At 42.8% G+C, this 26,789-nt stretch overlaps 1 protein-coding gene across 5 annotated transcripts in view; it reads right to left on the reverse strand.

Annotated features, from left to right (window-relative positions):
* Positions 1-26,789, reverse strand: part of NFIB (nuclear factor I B) — a 242,600-nt gene that overhangs the window by 112,788 nt on the left and 103,023 nt on the right. For all 5 annotated transcript variants that reach the window (XM_054987218.1, XM_054987217.1, XM_054987221.1 and 2 more), the window contains exon 3: positions 2,852-2,905. In XM_054987218.1, coding sequence (XP_054843193.1) covers positions 2,852-2,905 — 54 coding nt within the window. The remainder of the gene's footprint in view (positions 1-2,851; positions 2,906-26,789) is intronic.

Genomic DNA, 26,789 nt, shown 5'->3' on the forward strand with positions numbered 1-26,789 from the left:
GCCTCCTAAGTTAAGAAGGCAAATTATCAGACACCCTAAAGAATGCAACAGCATAGCCAATTTAAAAGAAGCCAACTTGCAATGCCAACAGTCTTGCCAAATACTGTAGTTGCTTCCAAGCCCTTTTCTTCTTGCCAATCCCTTGAGAAGGTAGTGGCATTCCAAAACTGTAGCACAATTATGCTGCCAACATGCCGGCTTCTTCATAATCAAGATAAGATCCAAACATGACATGGGAATGGCCCAGCCAGCATGTGAAGATATCTGCCTAACAATGGGGAGGAGGAGCTCAAAACTTTCAATTAATAATTGCTGTGGCCTGTCAAACCAGCTATAATAGTGTTTATAGTGCATTCATTCTCAGTCCTCACTAATCTTTGTTCATCCCTTTCACCAAAACAATAAATAAAACGGCAAGTTTCACCACAATTAACTCCAGCACAATATTCAGGAAAGCTTAAAATACTATTCTCAAGGCAAGTGGTTCTCAAACTGTGGGATGGGACTCAAAAGTAGGTCGTGAGGCCAAGACAGAAAAGGAGAAAACAGAATGAGCCAGGAAAGAAGACTCAGCGTTTGTCTCTGTATAAGCCGCAAAATGGTTACCAAAAATACCCCATTGCTTAGTAATGTTACACAGTTATAAATACTAAACATGAAACAGAGAATATAAATTCGCTTCGTGTTGACTGATGTGCGATTCCATTGTATAAGAAGTATTTCTTCATGGTATGACATGAGGTGAAGCAGAAGGAGCCTGGAAATAGTAGAAACAGGCATTCGAAATAGCTGTACGATATGAACAGATAACTGGCAGTCCTTTCATCCCCCCCCCCCCCAAAGCTGTTCACATCGAATGTGATAACCAAACCTATAGAACTGTGCTGTTCTGGCAATAACATTAATTACTACAAATTTTTTAAAAAATGATGACACAAGATGGAAAAAAGATAGCAACTTAAGCTATAACAAGTTTTAAAAGTTTTGGGGCTAAATTAGATATGAAAGTAGGGATCCATGTGTATTTATTATTCATATGTCTACCCATTCATGCAGAAAGAGGGGAGAGGGGGGCTTTTATTTAAAAAAAAAGACATGCATGAATGAGGGAAGATAAACCCCCCCACCTTGCAATCTTTACGTTACTGCAGGCCCCCTCAACCTTTTTGAGCGTGCAGACATCTTTGGAATTTTGAGAGGGTTACGGTGCAGAAGGCGGAGCCAAACACAACACCTTTCCCCTCACTTTGCAAAAGATTCACAGAAGGGGACAAAAAAGAAGGAAATCTGGAAAGGAGAACGGAGCCAGAAGCCTGGGCACTTAGCTTACCAATCCTCCTGATCCTCCACTGGCTGCAGCTGCTATTGGAAAACTCTTGCATTTGAACAAGGTCAGTAACAAGCCCAGCATTACAATAGCATTGCCCACATTGGGGAACCTTGCCTTAGTGTGTTCTGTTCCTTTAACAAACCGGAAAGAACCAAGCTCAAAGAAAGATGCTTCAGGAACAGCTCCCTTCATACCCATGCTGTTTTTTAATAAAGGAAAAACCATTCTCACTGTACATGTGATCAAACACATGTAAAGATTTACGCCCCCCCCCAACCCCTGACAACCCCTCCCCTCATATCTAGCTTGGACCTTGTAAATAATCCACATAGCCATGCAAAAACACATAAACATGACTTAGTCTCAAACTTACAAAAATTTCAAACTGATGCTTTATAAACAAACAAACAAAAACTGCTCAGCTTTATGCAAACTCTTGGTAGGTAATAAAACAAATGGCTGAAAACAGCTACTAGCACTGCTGTAATTTAAATCTCTGTTTGGATTGGTATTTTTTCCTTTTCAACAGGAGTTGAAAGCACCAACACACATTCCACTCCCTAGGCAAAAATCAAGCCAAACATTTCTTCTTTTCAAGTACTGTAATTCAGAGAGGCAACAAGGGGAGAGGTATTCAGCACATGTGCAGCACAACTTTTAGTAAGCAACCTTCCTCCACCACATTACATGGTGCTCCATAGCTCCCCAAGTTCATGAAACTGCTGGCAATATGGAAGTAGAAGGCTGCTGTTCTCAGATACCAAGGCCGGGAAAACCTGAACTAATTAATGCTGAAGTATCTGAAAAGCTTGGCCTGAAAAATACATGGTTGGACCCAAAGCACTTCTTCCATGAACTAAAGGGGAGTTTCTGCTCACTCTGAGGATACAATTTTTGCTGATTCTCAATGCAGACCTTGCACCCTATGCTGTTTCGGAGGGTCTTCTGACAACCCCTCTCCTCCAGGGCTGTTTTCTTTAATGCACCAGAAGCTGCAGCAAGGAGGGGGAGGCAGAAAAGATGCTTTATATGAGCAGAGCTGTGGCCATGGGTCCTTTTGGTTTGCAAAGTCCACTTATGATTCCTTTATAAGTACAATCTTTGTTTTAATGGTGTATTTGAATTTTAAAGTCTTTTCTCACTAACCGAGTTTTATCACGACATCTAATTGTAAAAACTGAACATACGTGCGCTTTATTAAAGGATGACAAAGGAAAAGTACAGAGCTTCAGATAAAATATTAAAAGACACTTTAATTGAAAAATTTCAGACACTGTTTAAACCGTAGAAATATATTTTGAAACTCAGTCACGTGCTCTACACCTGTATGATGACAGAAACGTTTCCCTCTGATTAACTAAATCTTGGCAAAAGGCACTATTAAGGCATTTGCCACTCCAGAAGGCCTACTCATCCTGCACTTGCTACCACCAAATAAGCTGCTGGTCAATTGCATTAATACTACAATCTTTGTTTTCAAACAATGTTCAATTGCAAAATGTCTCAAGAACACAATTTTACCTGGTGGGTTCTTGGCAGGATCATTGTGGCTTGGACTTCCCGACTGTCCCGAATCTATGAAGAAATTGAAGAAATGTATTACAGATCAGCTAATATTTCTGCTGTAGGCATCACAAAGTGGGAGAGGCTACTTTAAACCAGAACGTTTCGTACAATGCATATTTTGAAGAATTCATTCTCATTCTTTTCCAGAAAAAAAATATATGATAAAACTCTGCGTGACAAACATTTTAAGGAAACAAACATTCTGGAGAAAAATGTTCTCTAGTCATATGATAAAGGTGCAAGAATAGCTACAAAGGTTAGCAAGATATATTCCCTTCTGCTGACATGCACAATGGTGCAATTAGTTTCTTAAGAAATTATGCATGTTTTCATTTCTGCTGAAAAGTGTGTAAAAGCAAAAACAGCAATGAGAACAATTCAGGGGCTTTAAGAGTACTTGCAGGGTCTCTACTTGGCATCTGAGAGGCAAGTGAGACGGGAAAAGAAGTAAGTACTGGCGGCAATGGGAATTATTGTCCGCTTTGGGAGATGGGGTGGGGCAATTTCTCCTCCAAATGGTCCTTGAGTAAAGTAAGTTGCTGACCAGGGCACAGAGAGCACAGGAATAGATTGGCATGCTCTTATTAACTGCAGTTTAAAAGAAGACAAATCTGACAATTCATTGTAGACATTAAATACAGACTTGATGCATACAAATTATCATACTTGCATTAGTTAGCAATAAAATGAAAATATGGAATCACATCCCTCCAATACTTTAACTGACAGTCAACAAACCAACAGTATTTTACAATATTGGAACATGGTTTGCTTGAATGGGAGGAAAGTAAAATATACTGTAATAAAGATGTACATACTTTAGATCAGCCAGTTATCATTGCCTTGCCTAAAGTTTCAAGAGATATATTACTTGGCCATATCATAGAAAAGTGTGTTCTTGAAGAATCAAACCTCATTATAATACACCATTTACTCTAACCCAAATTATCAGCCCAAGGCTGCAATACTGCACACTATCAAGTTAGTTAATATTCACTCTGTCCTTTCTGGTGGTATTTCTAGTCCCCCTTTTTGTGACATACAGTAGGCAATTGTTCTGAAACTACCTTGAAAAGGATGGCAGAAGGGCAAAATATAAATATAGTAAATCTGTTGCTATATGTCCTTAAAATCTGCTGCTGCGTTGTTTTGTTGTGTGTGTTTTTAAATATTTAAGGAGCTTTATTGATTTTAAAGTTATATGTATTTTATACTATTGTATTAACTGTAAACCGCCCTGAGCCTGCTGAGGTGGGGAGGGAGGAATATAATATAATAAATAGCCATTTGCAGTTTTGCTAGGCAAACTTATATGTGGACACAATTCCATGGTTGCAAAATTGTCATTTGGTGGGCTTGTGTGTTCAAGGCATATTTGATGGGTAGCTCTAGTCTCCTTAAATTTGAGTCTGTCCCAGTTACATAAATCAAGAAAGCCCTGTTACTGTTGTTGTTTTTAAGAGTAGTAGTTGGACAAGGGAAACAAACTTCATCACTCCCATGGATTACAATTCTACAGTTCTCCATCCGAGGCCTCTCTGCTCACCTCCCATAGTAGGGTTCACTTTTAGTGTTACAGCCTAAATGGAGGGGAAAGGGGTTTCAGCATCAGAATGCATGAAGGTAAACTGCTATGGGGCAGGGTTCAACACTTCCCACCTGTATGGCTCTCTTTTAATCTCTTCTCCACTGACCCCATTTGAGGACGCAGGTATGAATGAACAGGTCTGCCACCCTCCCATTTAGTTTCAACGTTTTTACAGTATTTTACTGAAATGAGGAAAAAATCCTCAGCACTGATTCAATGCAGAAGTATTATCCTCAGCTTTATCTTTAAGGTGTTGTCCGTTCTAGATGGAATTGAAGGAACAGGTCCATAGCTTCAGCATGCTATTGGACCCAGGCCTGCTGCTGGATACAGAGGTGACAGTTGTGGCCAGGAATGACTTCCCCAGCTTTGAGATGTAAGCTATTCTGCAGCTAGGGTTGCCATTCCCCTGCCGGGGGCAGGGGATTCCCAGATCCCACCCTTTCCCCCCACCCCGCGCGTCCACTTACAAGGCTGGTGGTGGTGGGCACTCCCTGGGGAGCCCCCTCCCTGGGCAGTGCGGCATGCCCGCGTGCTCCCACACCACAAGAGCAGGTGGCAGCAGCAGCAGCCGCAGCAAGAGCAGGCTCTCACTGCAAGCGTAGCAGCTTGCTCTCACTGCCACTGGCTCTCACTGCTGCCGCCGCCGCTGCCTCTTGCCGCCGTGGCCCCTGTGCATCAAATGAGAGCGAGTGGGCAGGCCGCTGGGCAGCCATGCTTGCAGTGAGAGCCAGCGGCGACAGCAACTAGGTCCCCCTTTGATCTGGAGATACCCTTTGCCCCCGCGTGATGACATCAGTCGCAGAAGTGACATCATTACACGAGCCAGGAGCGTGCGCGTGAGCATCACGTGCATGTGGAGAGTCGAAGCTGGGGTAAGTACTGGCTCCCAATCCCCCGTTGAGAGACTAGAGGGACCTGGGGGTCCCGTCAAGGGACTCCAGATTCCTGGCAACCCTATCTGCAGCCCTTCTCTGACTGAAAAGATCTCATTGCTGTGGTACATGCCCAGGTTACATCTAGATTAGATTACTGAAATGTGCTTTATGTGGGCCTCCCTTGAAAAGTGTTTGGAAAGTGCAGCTGGTGCAGAATGCTACAGCCAAGATGCTGACTGGAGTGGGTCACAGGGAACATATCCCTCCAGTCTTGGCTCATCTACACTGGCTTCCAATCTGTTTCCAGGCACAATTCAAGGTGCTGCTGCTGATTTTTAAAGCCTTACATAGTTTGGGACCAACATACCTGCAGAACCCTTAAGAATCCACTTGACTACTGGGATCATTTCAGGTGGCATTTCCTTCTGTTGCCATCTTCCACCAATAGGTGAAGACTTTTTTTCACTCGGCATTCCTTCAATGATCCCTCCTACCTCCCCAATATTTTATTGTTGTTTTTATCTCTTGTGTTCATTTTATGATCTGGTTTAAAAATAGTTTTAATTTGTTAGAGGCGCCTTCGTGGCCCTATGAGGGTGGAAAGACGGGATAAAAATCTTATAAATAGATCGATGAGCTAGGAGGAAAAACAAAGTAAGAATCATTTTTATGCAGCAGCAGGACAAGCATGCAGTTCAAAGACAAGTGGGGATGTGAGAGAATCGCAAGTCCACAGGCCATTAAGTCAAGAAGAAATGGCTCCCCAGTTAAACTGGGACCAGGTGTAGCACAGGAATCTAGATTATTCTATTTCAACCCTGCCTAACATTTTAAAATTACTTCCTTCCTAACTTTTCTCAATTGCTTATTCTTAACAAGCAAATAGATTATTTATAGAATTATTTATAGTTGGGCCTTACAGACTATCTAATCCAACCCCCTGCCCAGTACAGGAACAGCCAAAAGCATCCCCAAGTGTTTGTCCAGCCACTCCATAAAGACTGCCAATGACAGGGAACCTGCCACATCCCCAGACAGTCGATTCCACTGATGAATTACTCTTAACATGAAGAAATTTTTCTTAATGTCTAGCTGGTACCTTCCGTCCTGTAGGTTAAACACATTGTTTTGAGTCCTATTCTCTATTGTCAAGAGGAACAGCACCCTTCCGCCTCTGACATTCTTTTAAATACTTAAAAGTATCATGTCTCCTCTCAACCTCCTCTTCCCCCAACTAAACATTCCCAGGTTCCTCGGTCTTTGGCCTCCAGGCCCCTGATCATCCTGGTTGCTCTCCTCTGCACCTGTTCCAATTTGTCCATACCCTTTTTGACCTGAGACCTCAAGAACTGCACTCAGTACTCCAGATGGGGCCAAAGCACCGCAGTATATAGTGGGATAAAGACATCCTGTGATTTGGATGTTATGCTGTTGTTAATACAACCCAAGATTGTGTTTGTTTTTGCTGCTGCAACACACAGACTGCCACCTATCCACCAGTATGCAAAGATCATGTTCACACACATTGCTATCCAGAAGTGTATACCTCATCCAGTATGCATGCTTTGCATTTTTGTTACCAAGGTGCAGAACCCAGTACTTATCCATGTTAAATTGTATCTTATTAAAATCTGCCCACTTTCCAGTGTGTTCAAATCTTATTGAATTCTATCCCTGTCTTCAAGGGTGTTTACTACTCCTCATCTGCAAATTTAATGAGGAATCTCTTCAAACTCTCATCCAGGTCATTTATAAAAATATTGAAAAGTGCTGGGCCAAAGACTGAACCCTGGGGGACTCCAATGGAAACCTCCCTCAAATCAGGCATGATGCTATTGCAAACTACTCTTTAGGTGCATCAAGTAGTCTTGTCCACAGTCCTCCAGTTTACCCATCAGAACATTATGAGGAACTCTGTCAAAACTTTTACTGAAATCCAGATAAACTACAGTTACAGCATTCCCATGATTCAGTAAGTCTGTCACTCAGCCATAGAAGGAGATGAGGTTGGTCTGGCAGGACCTGTTGGGGACAAATCGATGCTGACCTCCCATATCACCATGATGTTCATCAGCTGCTTGCCGACCGATGCCTTTAATATTTGTTCCAGTGATTTCCTTGGAACAGAGGTCAGGATGACTGGCTTGCGGGTCCCAGGATTGCCCCTTTTCCCTTTCTTGAAGATTGGGATGACATATATAACAGACCCCAATTGCAATACTGCTCATCCTTCCCAGCCCTATCTTCACCCACACACTTCCACCGGGTTGTCACTCTCTTCTTCCAGTATTTCCTGACAACCAAGCCCCTTCCTTACATACAGCGCCACTCCACTCCACTACTACATCCTGTTCTTCTTGAATAACCCATCCACTACTCTATTCCAGTCATGGGAGACATCCCACCAAGTCTCTGTAATGCCTACTATGTTATACTTTCTGTCTGGCGTGGTGTCACACCTGAACTGAACCCAGGAGTCATCTAACATGTTAAGAAATAAAATTTAGTGTACACTTTCATAGACCTGAGTCCACCCAATTCATTAGATGTCCTCAAAATTTTATATCACAATAAATCTATTACTCTTTAAGATGCCACAAGATTCTTCATTATTTTACCTTTCAAGTAATCATTGATAGAATTTCTCAAGGACCTTGAGAAGTAAACATTTGCAAATGAGATAAACCTCTGGCATTGGGCAATTATTTGCACAGAATTCAGCTGCATGGCAGGCAGCAAAATAGATTGAATACTTTCTTCCCAGCCCCACCTTGCACCTCTAGATAGGTATTTACATTTTATGATTCCTACTCCAAATAGTTCAAGAATAATGTGACATGAATACTCATATTGTTCACCTGAATTTGATTAACATCATTTCTTGTATTTTCTTTTTTTGATTAAAGAAATGCTGGATTTTTAAGAATACAAACTTACTAGAAATCAGGCTTCGTTGATTTCCTGGCAGAGAAATATGTGCTTAATTATTCTTAACCCACAATTAAAAAACAGCAAACACTGCTGCATTAATACATGACCTGACATTAAAACTTTTTTTGACCTTTTGTATTTTCTACCACAGCCACTAAACAGATAAAACTGTCAAATGGAAATAAAAGGACAAAGACTCCATGTGGAATACAACTGCTGAACAGTATCTTTGATGTTAAATCAAATAGAGACTTGGAAAAAGGTAGAAACTATATATTTTTTTAAAATCCCCTACAGATGAACTGGGAGGGAAGACAGCATGTTATAGCCCAATCCTGGAAGCTAAGCAGGTTGGTACTCGGATGGGAGACCACCAAGGAAGACTCTGCAAAGGAAGGCGACAGCAAACCACCTCTGCCTCTCACTTGCCTTGAAAGCCCCTTGCTTGGGGTTACCATAAGTCAGTTGTGACTTGACAGCACTTCACACACACACACACAGATGAACTAGAACAAGGGCAGATTCACACACTACAAAGTCCTCAAGGCTGCGATGAGGACTTTCAGCTAAGATTTCACTGGGAGTTCCCCACTGAAAACTCAATAACCAGGCAAATGTGGGCCTGATTTGGGTCAGGACCACAGCACAGAGGGAGAACGTACTTAAACCTTCCACCTTGCTCATTTTCCCAATCTGAAATAGCCTTGGAGGTTGCTACTGGGAAACTTTGGTGTACTGAAGGCTGCAGTTCAGTTTCCCCAGCCCAACAAGGAGCAGCTCCCCAGGGCATTTCAAGTAAGAAAAATGGCATAAGTGGGGAAAGGCTTAAGCACACCATCTTCCCAACTGATCTGAAGTTATGAGTGGGGAATTCCCAGATCATGTGGCCTCTGTAATGTGGTGGCCTTTGCAAAGTATGAATCGGCCCTAAGCAAACCTTGCTATAACAGACAAAATAAAGATGAAGCATTACCCCCCCAATTTTTTTTTTGAAATGTGATTGTCATTTAGAAATATTTATCAAATTTTACTAGAACACTGAGGGCTGAATTACATACTAAACACATGTGGGTAACAAAAGTCCAACTGCTGCTTTCCTTAGGTAAAAACAACTTCAGCTACAGGAAATTTTGAATGCAGAAAGGGCATGTAGGAAAATGTTCAATCAATCTGCATTTCTTTCCCACTCAATATCTAGCCCTCCCAAAGTCTTCTTTTCTCTGGGAAAAGCAGCCATCAGGCTCTTCTTACATGCATATGCATGTTACATGTTCTGCTGCCTGAGGGCAGATTCACACATTACAATTTTCCTAAACAGAAATCATTTTTTTTGTATAGGAACGTCCATGTATTACAGTTTGTGAAAGGGAGACAAAATGTTAATTTTTAATGCTTTAAGTATGTTAATGAAAATTAGTGGCGCTGGATAAACTTGTGCCATATTTTACATGGTAAGCTATACAGTTGTTTTCCTACACAGAGGTCATCTCCAAGCAAAAAAAAAAAATGTAATACTCAAGGCAGTCCACTCCTGATTGCTAACACAATGCAGATGATAAACGTGGGAGCAGACAAATGCAAAAAGAAGAAGGAGCCTCATTTCATCACTGGAGAAATATTATACAATATTTTAAATATTCTTTGTAACTGGACAAAGTATTACAGTCTCCACTGATCTTAAGAGTAAATTTATTCAACTGAAAGACAGACTATTCTAGTACTTCTGGCTTGCTAAATTTACAGCAAAATCCTAAGCAGAGTTACTCCAGTCTAAGCCCATTGAAATTAATGGCCTTAGAATGGAGTACCTCCGTCTAGGATTTCAATGTTAGACCAATAAAGCCAAAGTTCTACTTTGTGGCTCTTTTGAAGACAAAGGGAACTTACTCGGGCAATAGAGGCACTGTTTAAAAATATATCATAGTACCATAAGAATTCAGCTGATGAAAAAAAAGAACAGAAGTCACAAAGGTAAGAAAAAGGGGCTAGAAAACTCAACCATGCTATTCTATTATCGTTTTGTTATAAAACTGGAAGACGAGGGGAAAGGGCAAGAAGGAAAAGGAAAAGTGGAAAAGGCAGTTCCTTTGCGGGCAGCCAACACTGAGCTGCCAAAGAGCACAATGGTCAGAAGAGAATTGAGTGAGAAGCCCCCCTCTCTTTGCTTGACCCGCCCCCTTTGAGGCATAGCTGAAGAGACAAAGTTCTCCCTCATGGGGAGAACTTTGAATGCTGATTGCCCAGGGGAGTGAAAATCAACATGGATTATGAAGAGCTCTAGAAGGATCTCTCTAAATTGGGTGAGTGGAGGACAGCGTAGTAGTAAATGAAGTTCTATATGAATATGAAGACCATCAGAAAAATAGGGAAGCAACCAGGCAGACCAAACTGTACCAATGTATCTTCATAGGTCTCCTTCTCCCACATCCTCTAGTCTTGAGAATTCATCTTATGTGAGTCATTTTTCAGTCATCTTGATTGAGTAGGGCTGTCTACAGCACTGTTACCATACTTGAATTGGTCTCAAGGTTGCTGCTGCTCTGTTCACAGGACTTAACAATCTACCTTCTCGGAGTGGTGGAATTTTAGGTCTCCGCAGAAACAACCTACTCTGCCTCTCCCAATGCACTGTACCTCTTTAATAAGAGTTTATACTCTGGGCCTTTTGCTCAGCCAGAACTCTTGGAATGTTCCCTCCTCCAGGGTCAGAAATCCCTTGGTTACCAAGGTGACAGGTTAGTTACCACTGGCTATTTTAGTCTGAATATTGAAGTTAAAACTGAAATGAAAGGAGCAAGGGGAAGAACAACTCAAAATCCAAAAAGTTTGTGCTGGTTTCTACAGCTGTAAAAATGAAGGTAAGTTAAGTGGCATTTGCAGTGACTTAAGGAACCCCAGGATCAAGCAGGAAGAGGCCTCCAGGATCTAGTCTAAAGTCATTGTGCCCATGCCATTTTAACAGCCCAACTAGCCTACTACAAAGTCTAAGATCATCCTATTATGGATACTTGATAGTGACCCGTACAAGATACTTAACAGCTGAGGCCATTGCTTGCTAGCCCCTGGGCAGCAGCTTCAGAAAAAATGCTGAGTGGTTGGTCTGTGGGTCATTAAGGAATTTGTTCATGCTAACTAAACAGCAGGAGAACCAGTCAGTAGAAATAAGCAACATATTTACCAAGAAGCTACTTTACAATGAGTCACAGATGGGCAACAGAACACCAAAGCAGTTGTTCATTCCAGTTGTTATGTTTAAGTTTTATTGATGATTACTTAAATTAACTTTAGAATGTAATCAAGATAAACACCACCAGCAACAAGATCAAAAAGTGTATTTGCCCCTTCAAATATGCTCTAAACTCCACAAAGGGCACTGGCAGCTACTAACTTTTCTCCAAATGCTTGAGTTAATAGGGAAATGAAAAATGGTATCATGTCATTAAGGGGTGGTTTACATTTGCAGGTTCATTACTTATACACTACATATAGTATGTTCAAATTGCCGCTGATGTTTCAAACACCAAAAAGAACTTGCATATCTTCTCAAATGCACTGTTCTTTAATCAAACCAATCATGTATTCAGCTACAAATCATAGTGGCAAATAACCTTCTAGTAACAATGGCCATAAAACTTCCTCTACTAATATTTTTCCAGAGGTGCTCCATCACACTGGTTCAGCTCACAACATGTTCACAGTTCTGATCAACTGGCTGAATTTCAACCATTTGTTTGATGGGGTTGAACAGTCTGGCTGTGTTCTTTCCACTGAAAAGCCAAACACATGTGTACAATCTCATTAAGACTTTCCAACTTTGTCACTGCATCTCCTATCATAGCCACATTCTTTAAAGTTGAAAAACCAAAAACGGAAGATGCAAAGAAGGTAAAAACAGCAAGTAATGAGAGGGAGCCTACCCCTATCCTACCACTTCACTGAGCAAAGTTTATTAATTTTTAAATTAAAATATTTTTACAGCACTTTACATTTGCCGCCTCCCTTCAGTTGGAGCCTTCCTCCAACTTAAATGGCTCTTCCATTGGAAGAATACATATCTTCGCAAATCAAGCAGATTCTGTGCACTAACTGCACAGATGCAAAAATTACTGCATCTTGCGCTCTGCAGGCTGGCCTGGTTTGGATTCCTCTGGAGTAGGGCCACTGGCTTGGCTGCCTAAGCTCAGGAGTGCAGTGCACCTATGCTGGTACACTGCTTGTGCCTAGTGGACCAGTTAATCCAGCAATGCAGCCTTCTCAAACCTCAGCCAAAATAGGCTGAGCCATGATCTGGGTCAGCTGCATCTGCTGGCAAGCGTTGAGGCACTTGCAGCTGTGCCGATTTTGGTCAGGATCCTGCAAAGCATTACCACTCTGTTCTGGATCTACATGTGGGCTACTTGACCTTCTTTCTCTGTGCCACCTCAGCCTAGATCCTACACCACCCCTGTTCCTGCAGAGTGGAAGAAGATCCTGGTTCATATCCTGCTTGGCAGAGGACTCGTGCTAATCTCAGGGACCAGCAGCAGAGACTCACTTGCACTCTCTGGCAGAGTAGCCTCTGGCATTGCTGGAGTATGGTCAGCAGGTGCCTCTGCAGCATCAGGTCCTCCCTGACACCACTGGTTCTCCTGATTCCTCGCCCCTGGCTCCTCAGGCTCTTCCTCTGAGCCCTCCAGGTCAGAGTAACTGGCCAGGTCAAAGGGCTGGTCACAGGGGATCATGAAATACTGCAAGATGCAACCCGTAGGATTCACCCTGCCCATGACCCTGTAGTGAATGAAGGAACTTATACAGGAAAGCCTTAGAGCCAAAACAGACGTTAAGAATTACACGTGATTGTGTGAGCGCTAGCGTTCCTGTCTGTTTCGGCCCGCCCGTGCCCGTTCCCGGGTTTTTGCGCATGTCCTGCCCCCGCCAAACCTGTGTGTGTGTGTCCGCGTCTGCACGTGTCCCTCTTCAGGACCAGCGAGTTGCCCACACTGAGCGGCTCTTTTTCCATTCCAGTGGTTGTATACATTTGACTGACTGCCAGATGGTGCTATTGCTCGTACCTTGCGAGTGAACGGGTGACGCAGGTCACGGCCTCCCTTGGCGTGATGCCCTCTTCCGTGGGCCTGCTCTGATTGGCTGGATTTTGTGGGTCGTGTCAGAGGCGCCACCGCGGTTGAGCCCCCCCTCCAGGGTGTCCTGCTATTTAGGCATGCAAAGTAGGGGGGGCCTGACTGTCCCTCGCCGGCTTGCCGGCGTTCCGGCTTCTGCTCACGTTCATCCCGTGTGTGCTCAAGCATGCCCCATGCAAACTTCCACCGGTTTTTATTTGTGGCTTTCAATTTAATTGTAGGTTAGAATTTATACACGAGGTAGCCGAAACACAGAGTTGGAAAAGAAATTCAGTTCCCACAGACTTAGGGCATGCAGTTCCAGGTCTTTCCGCCTGGTCTACCGCAACTGTTGCAGCGACTATTGCAACGTTGAGGCCGCTTTGAAGTTCTGGGGTCCGGGAGGTTTTTGGAGGCCATATCGGCTCTCAGCGGCGCGCGTTGCCCTGTGAGATGTCTCTGGACTAACCAGCTTCCAGCAGCCGCGCAGTGCCCCGCGATTGGCTGCCTCGGTGATTTGCCCGTGCACACAAAGCTAGGCTTCCCGTGTCGAGCGCACGTACCAGTAGCCTCGCTGGAAAGCATGGCGGAGTGGGTGCCGAGCAACTGGCGGGAGGAGTGGGCTGAGCAGGCAGCCACGGCCATGGAGGACAAGGGACTGACCGAACACGAGCGCGACACGGCTGAGGAGACCATGGTGCCGTTCCGCCTCGAGTCTCTCTTCCCAGACTGTGCTGAGCTCGCATGGTCTGCCAGTCGATGACCTCTTTGGTAGAGGAAATTGAGGTCGACATGGTTGAGCAAGCGTTCCTAGGCACAAGACCACGTAGTAAGTGCGCTGCCCCCACCCCCGCCTCCGTTTCTCGGGCAACCGTCTTGCGGCGCTCCCGCCTAGGCAGTTGTGCCTTGGACGGAAGTGTGTTTTCTGAAACACACTGATGCAGAGGGGGCAATGTCGTCGCTGCTAGCTTGTCTCATGGGTACTGCTCGTTTCAGCTTCATTCTTGACTGCGGTAGGCCTTATATAGCTGGGTGTGGTTGGCCATTTCAAGGCGTGCGACAAAACAGTGATAGAACCCCCCCCCCGCCAACCTGTGTGTGCTGCTAATGCGGATGTAAGGTAATGCCCCAGAAGCATGTGGTGCCTCTCGCATGTGGCCCCCTAAAAGCTTGCACCGCCGTGCATGCGTTACTGTTTCAGATGCTGCTGAGAGCAACTGTTGCACAGCAGGCTGTGATGGACCACTTTCCCCACTCTGCCGTGCCGGCTTGCCAGGTGTTCTTGGGCCAATCTCACACAATCAACACATCATGGGCACCCGTCGCCTATCCCCTGCGTGGGGGAGCCATTCCCGTAAGTGATAGGCCACTCAGAGCGTCCGCGGCTTCGTCAGGTGTGGGTGGCATGTGGGGCGCCCCATAAGCAGCTGCTGTGCAAGAATAAAGCCATTCAATGTACCATTCAGTTCAGTCACTGAGAAAAATAAGCTATCTAAACAAAAGTTCAACTTGCATGTTTTAGTTAATTATATATACCATGTATCTTGAGAAACAGTTTATCTTGAAATGTGTTAGGAATGAAGGATGCCTGACACAAGTTGGACACTTGTCAGTTTCCCTCAAGTTTTGATGGGAAATGTAGGCATCCTGGTCTTGCAGCTGTAATGGAGAGCCAAGCTGTAAAACCAGGATGCCGACATTTCCCATCAAAACTTGAGGTAAGCTGACAAGTGTCCAACCTGTTTAAGGCGTCACTTGTAGCTTAGCTCTTAGGACTTGAATGTATGAGTCTTGGTTACACTGTATATTTTGTTTGAAATCCCAGGACTCCCAAGTTCATTCATAAATGCCTGAGCAAATATGAGATTACTCCCTAGTAGAGATGAGCACGGAATGAAAAAAACTGAACCGCTCGGTTCGTGGTTCATCAATTTCCACGGAACATGGAACACAAACTGAACAAACTCACCCAATTTCTGAACCGGTTTGAGGTTTGGGGGCCCCCAGAATGGCCCCCTTCATGCTCAGAGAGCCCAAACTCGCAGGGAGTTTTCAGTAGGCTCTCCTCCAGTCATCTTCCAAGTTTAATGAAGATTGCAATATGGATCTCCAAGTTATAGAGCCCCAAAGCAGAGAACGAGAAAAATAAAAGCAAATAAAAATCATGGTCAAGCATGAAGACCACAGTTGTACTCAAAGGCCTAAGACTAGGATTGGGGGGGGGGGAGGAAAAAAGCACCCTTTCCCCAAACACCTCCCCAGTCCTCCATGAAAAGAGGCTTTTCAGCCCCCTTTCCAGCAGCCAGAAGTGAAGGTCAAAGATTCCTCCCAACACTACAGCCAGCAAGCTCTCCGTCCTCTCCCTCTCCCACTCTGGAGAAACTGAAACCAGGAATCACACAGCTTCCCCTATTTATGGAAAAAGCCAAGATTGAATAACACAGGAGCACTCTGGTTGGCAGAAAAAACTGCCTAACATGGTTTTGGAAGGAAGAGATTGGTGTTACCATGGTGCCGAAGGCCCATCTCCTCAGTTGTCTTGGAGATTCTAACCCTCCTCCCCCTTTTCCTGGCTGGACAGGCCAGAGGGCCTGTCTAGTTGGCAGGGACAGCTGCCAATCAAGCCTGGAGGCCTCAGATTGGGAGCAAGCTAAAGACTGCCACCATTGCCTGGTCGAGGGAGTGTTTGTTGTCAAAAGTGTCCGAACCGGCAACGGAACGGGAAGAAAAGTTTGTTTGGTTTGGAAAAACACGGTCCCATGGAACGCGTGGTTCTTTGGCTATGAACCAGCCGTTCTGTACGGAATTTTGTTCTGTAGTTCGTTTTGTGCCCATCTCTACTCCCTAGAGGCCAGTTTTTAATCTAAGGTGTTTATTAGGACATAAACTCTCTGTGGTTTGTTTCTATATACTTCTTGCTGAATGAAAGTATAGCATCACTTAATTTCTGAAGCTACTGCTGCTCTTAAGACTGTCCTTTTCTTGGAAAGACAGCAGTAACACCCGGCACTTTAATCTGAACTCAGGCTCCTCTCAACCCTTGATATGACCCATGCTGTACCAGGAAATCTCAGCTCTATATCTCTCTATCCAAATCCCCTACTAATGCAGTCAAAGTCATTGCCTGACACCAGTAGTCAACTGGCTGAAAGTAAACAAACGGAAACGGAACCAAACAGGACAGATGTGATGCTGGGTAGGAAGGCAAAGACACTGAAGAACATTGTGCTCTCCACTTTTGATGGAGTTCAGACTTAGTTAAGAGTCTGTGGGTAATATTATATCCAGCTAGGTGCTGCTAGAAAAGTAAGTTAATGAAGTTGCAAAAAATGCCTTCTACAAACTTAGTTTAGCCTGGAAGATGGTCCGCTACCTTGACATGGCCGACCTGGCCCCCTAGATCCATGGTATGGCACAATCAAGACATGACTACAGTAATGCCCTCTATATAGGTCTCCCCTCAAAATTAACTCAGAGACTCCAGTTGATGCAGAATGCTGCAGCTCAATATTGTCAGGAGCTAGGCGGAGCATGCATATTACTCCAGTTTTCAAGATTTATTAACACAGAGAAAATATAAGATCCCTACAAGATCCCCAGTGGTCCAGCACTTTGTTTTGATGGCCAGCCAGATGTCTCTGGGAAGATCACTAGGAAGAAAAACAACAATTCTCTCTTGTTTGTCCATTCATCTATTATTCATAGATTTATCTCCCTTGAACTTGACGTGTCCATTTAGCTGTGGCTAAAAGCTACTGATAAGATTTATCCTCTGTGAAATTGTATAATACTTTTAAAATGTCATTTAGGGCAGTGGTCATCAACACAGCTTGTATTTGTAAATACTTTTGTTAATTTTGCACTGTGAAAAGAAGTATTTCTTTTGTCTCACCTGAGAACAGTTTAGTAAACTACATGAGACTTTTGCCACAAGTCAGGTTGGGAGAAGCAGCCGTGAAGAACTTACTTATCAAGCACCACAGGACCCAACTGAGATTGGGTTTAGCTTTAATCAAACAGACAGCCAGTTTGGTGTAGTGGTTAAGAGCACAGGACTCTAATCTGGAGAGCCAGGTTTGATTCCCCACTCCTTCACTTGAAGCCAGCTGAGCAACCTTGGGTCAGTCACAGCTTCTAGGAGCTCTCTCAGCCCCATCCACCTCACAGGGTGTTTTGTTGTGGGGATAATAATGGCATACTTTGTAAACTGCTCTGAGTGGGCATTAAGTTGTCCTGAGGGGCGGTATATAAATTGAATGTTGTTGTTGTTATATTTAGCTTTCACAGGGGGTGCTTTGGCCTCACTGCATGCACAGTATTCAGTACACATGGAGCCCCCCAACAGGGCAAATAATACCCCCAAGTTTGGGTCAGGAAAATGGCACAGGGGGAGGGGGAAGACCTTTCTTCCCCTGCACTGTAGTCCCAATGAAGTCCTGCGCTGCTTGTAAGGTAACTCCCCACAGCTGTCACGTGGTCCAGCCTTAATAAGGTACAGGAGGTTACAAATATCAATTGACTAGAAGAAGGCCTAAGATTTAAAAAATCTTTCATGGAACACTTGAGGATGGTCCTCGAAATTACAGATTTCAGAAATTTACACCCAGATTAAGAAATTCCACATTCTGTTTATTCAGGGAACATGGGTCCCAGAAGAAATCTTTGTAGAAGGGCATGTTACCTTCTCAGTTAGTGCTGAAAGAAATAACAAAAAGAGGCACTTTTGTGGAGGATTGGCATGTCTAATCGCAAACTCTTTGAATAAAAAGGAGGTGAGAACAGCAGCCTCTACCTCTCTAGCAATTGCAGTCTTTTTGGTCCTCCCAACAATCTCCTTATTATTGATAACAGCATATTTACCCCCTGTCCGAAGGAAAGAATAAGAATTGGATGAATTTGGATGAATTCATCTCAGAAGCAAGAGAAGGGCTACCGAAACATCATTTAATAATAACTGGGGACTTTAATCCCCAAATTGGTGCAAATGGATCTAATATAATTTCAGAGATGTTTGACCCAGACAAGGAAGACTTCCCATATAGTGACCTTCTTTTAAACAGAGTAGGAAAGGACCAAGGGATAAATTCAGCTGGTAAACAATTAATAAATCTGGTACTCTCCCACAACCTTTTGATAGTAAACAGAAATAAACTGGTAGATCCTGAAGGAGCGCTAAAGGTGCCAGTACAGTAGATTACTGCCTGGTACCGGAAGAGGTGCTAACTAGGGCTGAATCCACACTCACCTATTTTCCGTTTTTCAAACACAAAGATTGCGTTGGTTCCTATCCCGCAATTTTCTTATATATCAATTTTTATTGGGTTTTTACAGTAACGGGAAGGGGTTACAACAAGAAATCAAGCTTTAGCAGTTTCAGCACAAGACAGATATACATCAGTCCAAATATAAAAAGCCACTAAATATATAGTTAACGCCCCATATACCTTCAAGTTTCCGTTTTGTTTCTATAGATATTATTTATTACGCTTTTTCCTATCCCGCAATTTTCAATCCACCATTCACATTCATGGCCAAATTGCGTATGCCTCGCTCAACCCAGTGTTCACATGTTTGGAGGAAATCGTGCCATAGTGGGCAGGGCTTAGCCCACCCACACCAACCCCCCCTTTTTTGCTTTAATCGATCAAAGCAAAGGAAGGTGGCTAAGGAGAGATGGAAATGACTAGTAATCTATAAGAAAAGGGTAACTTTGATGAAAAAATGTAGAGCTTTGATATCTGCTACTAATGATGGAAACAACAGGCAGTTTTGGTATATTGTAAACAACAGTACTAAGAATGTTTCATTTATCCCCTTTTGCATCTCCTCGGATGTATGGTTTACTTTCTTTAGTCGTCTATATGAAGGGGACACAACCAGTAATAGAGAAGAGGAAAATTTGGTTGAGATCAGGGAATTGGAAACCTGGCCACCAGTGTTAGTTGAGACCACTGAACACCTAATAAAGAACAGGAAATCAGGAAAAGCACCAGGAATGGATGGAGTACCGATAGATCTATTACAATCAAACCTGAAGTGATGGGCAGAAGTTTTGACTCCCCTCTTTTTCTATGATAAATGATTCAGGATGTATTCCACCCATCTGGAAGAAAGCTCTGGTGGTTCCGATCTTCAAGAATAAAGAGAAAAGGCAGGACCCACAGAATTATCGCCCAATTACCCTCTTCTCAGTAATCGGGAAATTATATGAAGTTATAGTTTTAAGCATAAGATTGAAAGAATGGATGGAGGAGTCAGAAATTCTGAGTGAAGAACAAGGTGGGTTCTGCCAAGGATGCTCTGCAGTCGATCACTGCTTGGTCTTGGCTCATTTGATTGAAAAGTATACCACTACAGAAAATAATCATTTCTATGTAGCCTTCATGGACTTACGCTCTGCATTCGATCAGCAGGCACTTACTATGGCTATTGACTAGATTATATTGTGACACAGAAGTGAAAATCAGATGTAGCCCTGAAGGCCAGACTACAGATCCCATCCCAACCTCTAAAGGTGTCCAACAAGGTTATCTTTTATCCCCCTACTTATTCAGTCTTTACATCAATGATAATGTTAAAGCAGTTTCAGGTCCTACCCACCATGCACCCTCAACAATCAAGATCTCTCAATCCTAATTTATGCTGATGATACTGCTCTACTATCTCGCACATCAATAGGATTGAAACGCACGTTGGCTGGCTTTAACTCCTACTGTGCTGATGAAGGCTTAACTATAAATACGGAAAAATCCAAAGTAGTTGTCTTTGCAAGAAGATGCTGCCTGAAGAAAAAGGATTGGAGGATACCAACACTGAACAAGTAACAACATTTAGATATTTAGGCATTACATTCTCCCAAGACTTATCTTGGAAAAATCAGTTCCAATCCACTATAACACTACATTTAAATGCCTTGACACGTTTCTTTCACACAGAAGGAGGGAAATATTACCCAGCAGCTATAAAGACCTTTTGGGTTAAAATTAATCAAATGATACTTTATGGTGCCGGAGTGTGGGTCGAAGGTATATCTGAGACTATTGATTCCTTTTTATTAAAATTCCTGAGAAAAATAACCAGGTTACCAAAGTGCGTATCCAGTATAGCTATCCGTCAAGAATTTGCAATCTCTTCATTAGAATCACTAGCTTGGCTGGATGCATTTAGACTTCCCATCAAGATCCTCTTTAACTACAGATCTAAACTACTTTTTAGATTGAGAGAAGATCCCTTCCAGAGTAAATGGAAGAGGCTGGCTGACTAGAGACTGGAATAATTAGGCTTTGTGCCAATTTTACTACTTTCTGAAGGAAGTGAGAAAACCGCATTCCAAAGGGTCAAAAAGCAGTTATTGCTGCTAGATTTCAGAAGCACAAATCAGTGAGCAAGAACGGTCTGTTCCCTTGCCTATAATGAACTCAAACCTCCAGATACTTTACCAGCATAATTAAAGTCCATGACGATACCACGATATCGAGATATTTTCTTGGCTGCTAGATTGAATGCTGTACTAATTCCAGAAATGAAAGGTCGCTTTTCAGAACGTAAACACTTCTGTAATACAGGGAAGATAGGCACCTTGACTCATCTAGTAATTGAATGCCCAAATTTCAGTGAGGAGAGACAAACATGGATTACTCCAATACTTGAGAAGCAGGGCTTTTTTTCAGCTGGAACGCGATGGAACAGAGTTCCGGAACCTCTTGAAAATGGTCACATGGCTGGTGGCCCCGTCCCCTGATCTCCAGACAGATCAGGGGGCGGGGCCACCAGCCATGTGTCCATTTTCTCCGAGGGCAACCCACTGAGCTCCACCACCTCTTTTCCCAGAAAAAAAGCCCTGTTGAGAAGAATGAGCTCACAAATATTAATCAGAGCCTTTCTTTTCTTTTACAAGATAAGGACCCATACATAACCAGGTCACTGGCATCTTACCTTTTAGTAAAATTAGGAAATGTTTGTGACTGGAGTGAGATTCTTTTATCACTATATTGGCAATAGTAGTTTTAGTATTCCGGTCTTTGTTTGTTTGTTTGTTTGTTGCAGGATCAGGCTTAAGGCTATGGCCAAAAGAGCTGTACCAGGAAAGGAAGGAAATTCCCCACAGCTGTCATGTGGTTGTGAGGAATGTGAATCAAGTCCCTTAGCCCTTACCTGACTCATGGCAAAACATCTTGTATAGGTTGGGCCTGAGGCTGAAATCCACTGCAAACTCACTTGGGAGTAATCCCATTGAATTCAGTGGGCTTTCTTCAGAAGAAACATGCTACAAATGGGGTATATGATTACCACCTGTCATTTTTAGCTATGCTTTGGCCTCTATGCTTTGCAGAAATTAATCTGAGTATATGATAGTGAACTTAATGTATTATTTCTTTAACCAACAGGTGTCTACTAGAGATGGGCACGAACCTAAATACGACCCAAAAACCCCCACGAACCAGGCCAGTTTGGGGTTCGCAAACCAGCGTTCGTGGAAGCTCCTTTTCATGGAACTTCCACGAACTGTATACTGGTTCGTTGGGTCATATTTACAGGGGCAGTTTAAATGGCCATTTCCCCAGGGAAATGGCCATTTAAACTGCCCAAACCCCAGCCCCCTCCCCCCCACACACCCCAGCCCCAGCCCCAGCCTTACCTTCCCCTGCAGTGCGGCGTCCTTTCTCTCCTCCCGGTAGAGGCGGGAAGGCCATTTTCGGCCTCTTCCACCACCCTGTGGGCCCCCAGAGCAGCGGAAGAGGCCGAAAATGGCCTTCCCGCCCCTCCTGGGAGGAAAGGATGCCGCACCGCAGGAGAGGGTAAGTGTGGGGCTGGGGCTGGGGGGGTAGGGGGGCTGGGGTTTGGGCAGTTTAAAGGGCCTTGCCACCGGCAGGTCCCTTTAAACTATCAGCTGGCAGGCAGTGAGGGGGGATCCCCCCTGCTGCCTGCCAGCTGATAGTTTAAAGGGACCTGCCGCTTGCAAGGCAGGAAAGGACCCTTTAAACTGTTAAATGCCCCTTTCCCTGCCACTGTTAAGGCCGGAAAGGGGCATTTAAACCCCACGAACCACAAACTGAACCTCCTGGTTCGTTTTTTGTTTGTTTGTTCCATGCCCATCTCTAGTGTCTACCCTAGTCCCACTCTAGAAGAATATTCATTCTGTCTACTAAAAATAAAAGAAAATATGTATGGCTCTGTTTTGAGTAATATCCATTGATTTTATCACACTGGTTCCAATCCAGACATGAATGTTTATGTGATTTGTGAACATTAGTTTCTCCTGTCCTCCACCTGCCATCTTCCATGGCACCAAAGCAACACAAAGGGGGCCACAAGAGTCCTGTTTATTTTTGCTGCAAAAGACCATCAGGACTACTAGCCTGCTAGTGAACTGCCCTTCTATACTGACTGTTCACTTAGCATAATGGGGGGGAGCCCAGATCCTAGCCATATATTTTGTTCAGTGACCCCCTATCAGCCACAGGAGTCCCTATATATAAATGTTTAGCTCACACACCTCTGGTTTTCAGACCATGTCAGTTCCTCCCACCCCCACCCCCACCCCAGTTTCAGAATCATGCTTCAGCTTGCCATATTTATATACACAGGCAGATAATATTCCACGTGAATACCACATGCATAAGGACTGTGTTAACTTTGCAACTTTATGTATAATTTTTCAAAGACATCAAAATAAAACGCCTCAAAGAAAATCAGATGAAGTATGTCTTTAAAGAACCAGGCTTATATATTGTAATTATGCCAAACCCTTTTTATGACAGAACTCATACCTGATGATACAGCTTCAGTTGCAAGTCTTTACATCCCCTCCTTTATGACACACGAATTGTTTATAAGAGCTCTGATTCTCACAGATTTCAGACCTTTGCCTCCTTTAACAGTGGCTGCTGCTATTGCTTATTTGTGGTCCTGAGGCAAAGATATAATCTGCTTTCTTCAGCCTTTTCAGCAGCCAGCGGCATGATCCAGAGATAACTTGAATGCTAAAAAGTACTTTTACTTCAATGTAGAAACGTATTTTTAATCTGTATTAATGTATGAATAAGATGAATTAATCAAATCGACAAAGACATACCGGCTATCCCTGCACTGTCATGTAATGGGGTCCCATTCACAAAGAAGGAGCAGCGGCTCTCACAGAAACTGCATTTCGGAAAGAACATTATTTTCAGCCTCTCTGTAAACACTTTGATCCAAGCTTACCAATTCTGGCTTTGGAAATTCCTGGATATGGGGGGAGGCACTTGGGAGGGTGGAGTTTGGGGATCTGTATAGTGTATCAGCAGGGATGGGATCTGTATAGTGTACCACAGAATCTACCCTCTGAATCTGACATTTCCTCCAGGGGAACTGATGTTTGTAGTCTGGAGATCAGTTTTAAGTCCAGGAACAGTCCGGGTCCTAACTGGAGGTTGGCAAACCCAGCAGAATCCCTTATTGAAAATTTTAATATCCAAGGGTATTAACTGGAACTAATCACATAACAGAACACAGAAACCCATCAATGAAACAGTATCTTCTCATGTGGTATTATTCGGTATATTTGTAGGATAAGTACACGAATATTGCAATCCTCAAAGAGTCACATCATTCTAAAACCTAGGTTGCAGTGTAATATATTTAAACGCTACATTTGTCATTTGTCTCCAAAAATTATTTGTTCCTAAAGTTAAAAAAAAAAGGTTTGACTAGTTATTCCACAAAAGAGTTGTGGAAAAGCAGTTTTAAGACTTTTAGCTAAGATGATAATACCTGAAAATGTGATCAAGATGTGAAATAGAAGCTTTAGTGCCCTAATATAAAAAGAATTCACACAACTAAAGGATTACATGGATTTTTGAGCATCAAGAGCTAGAAATCCTGTAAACTGCTACAAAAATGATAATGAAATAAGGAAATAACTGGAAAATAAGTTTATAAAAAGTACATGAGAAAAACAGGTAGTGTAGCTTAAGGCAATGTTTCTCAATCCAATGGGTGTGACACACAATGAAGTTCTTTATAGACACACCCCACAGGTGGAAGAATCAAAATATTCCTGATTTAAGAACCCCGGAGGAAAAGAAAGAAACGCTTCCCTCTCCACAGCTCCCGGTCTCTAGCTGCAGCAATACAATTGCCCCTTGCTTATCTCAGCAACATTTTGGCTTTGCTTTGGGTGGGGAAAAAAGCTCAGCAACCCATCATTCTCCAGTTTTTACTCATACAAGGATGCATGGGGCACTTCCAGGCTGTCAAGAAGAAGATTTACAGGCTGTCATTACTGAGCAACAAACAAAGGTGGGGGAAAGCCCAGCCTGTACAGCATAAGCACTGCAGCGCACCTGTACGGAGGTTTCTAAGCTTCTGCTCCACCCTAGAATTGCAGCATTCTTTCTCCCATGGGGTGCAACTCCCCTCCTTTATCTGTGGTCATAAGAATGGCAAAGAAACTGACTAAGGTTAACTCTTCCACGGACAAAGGATAAAACAGGAAGCCAAATTTCTACCCCCATCTTTTCCGCTCTCAGAAAGTAGCAGTACAGGAGCAAGGTATGTTTATTTTACCTTCCCACATTACATTTTTCAGACATGGGTGTGGTCTGATGGGAAGCCAACATACCAAAGCAGCTGCAATGTAAGTAGCAGTCCCAACTGTGTGGCCACAGGTTAACAATTTCAACAGTTACAAACCCCGTGTATAACAGTGTCATTTGTGCACTTTCATCATTTCTTACCCCTACAATGCATTTGCGCAGTGATATAACTTGACAGATTCCCATCCGTTCCAGAGAGTTTGCTCCAATTTCTTTTTAGTTGGAACGTTGTAAAATTAGTCCTATAGTAAAAATGCTGGCTATATTTTTAAAAACTTATATTCAAGAGTCTACAAACAAAATAATGTAGAGCACTGCCCACATACATCTAACATAAAATTATTATATTACATTGTCAATGAAACTCTTCAAAATCTCAGATGATTTCTTAGAAAGTTGGCAATGGCCATAGCCCTCTAGTTTGCCTCACGTACTGTATCTCTATCCTCAATTCTATGCATGTTTTTAGGAGGTTCCATGGTTCCTATTTGCAAGTAAGTGTTGCAAGGTTGCTTACTGTACTGGTCCTGCCCAATGGACCCTCTCGGACATGTTAAATGTATACATCTGATAACATGATGCTGAAAAAGATGATTTTCTACTTTTGTTTCCATTGCAATGTAAAAATATCTTTGTTGTCTTCCAGATGGTATTATGGCATGAAGAGAAAGTTAAGGGGGAAACATTTGTAAGGACTTTCCAGATAACCGAAAGCAACAGTTTACACAAAAGAAACCCTAAAAAGATGCAAGGTAGCTTTAGCTGTTCTCCAGATCAAGGTTTTTAAGTACATCTACAGCACAGGTACTAGTTTACAAATACAGTACCATTTCTGGAAATAAAATGCTAAAATAGGACAGTAAAAGATCTCTACCCAAAAGATATTTTGTATATACAGACTTTTGAAACTAGCTGTCTGACCTGGAAAGACATTAATTGTCCTACCTGTCTCATGTCCTATTAGCTTCCACATGCTATCAAAAATATAAACAAAGAATATCAGGCTTTAAGACAGGAAGAAAGTGAAAAGTAATGCGTGAAATTCACTGCTCTGAGCAAACTACGCACCAACAAATGAAGCCTACATAAGTATAGCACTCCATTAAAAAAAAATCTGTTGGCCTTTCTATTCAGCCTACATTTTCTACCCAAATTAAAAATTTAATTAACACATGCCTTGACAAACTTTCTTTGGCTCTAGGAGCCAGGTCACAAAATTTAGGAGTTGGATTCATTTTTCAATCATTGGGTTTTGTGTTTTAATAACCATGTTTTTAAATTATTGCTACCACAAAGCCTACTCCTAAACTCCTCACAATTTCTTGTAATTTTATTAAAGCTATGAAAAAGCGTTGTAATATATAAATATGTATGGGAATAACCCTAGTTGTCATCACCACAACCAAAAGCTAACCTCTAATACTAGCCTAACTTCTCCCCAATTTTGCCTAATTCCATTATTGTTTTAAAACGTTCCATTTAATTGAATATTTGAGCCAGTATTGAAAGCAGCTGGTTAAGAAATGAGTTCATCCAACACCACTGAATGGTGTAAAGTTAAATTTGCGTATAAACAAGGCAACTTTGTGCAAGTTTATTTTTATGCCACACAACAAAACTTTCTGACATGAAATGAGAAATAAGCTTTGTAGTTCTACTGAGAATGGCTAAGAAATGCTACAATAAAATAATTGCTGAAAATAATAGATGCCATGGCAACCTCGTGCCTGGGATTTGTTCAAACCTGCATTAACAACTGTTTAGGTGTATGCCATTTGACATGTCATTTGATTTCTCTTTATGCTATTCAATCACCCATTA

This window comes from Eublepharis macularius, chromosome 8 (assembly GCF_028583425.1).
Source record: "Eublepharis macularius isolate TG4126 chromosome 8, MPM_Emac_v1.0, whole genome shotgun sequence".
Classification (NCBI taxonomy): Eukaryota; Metazoa; Chordata; class Lepidosauria; order Squamata; family Eublepharidae; genus Eublepharis; species Eublepharis macularius.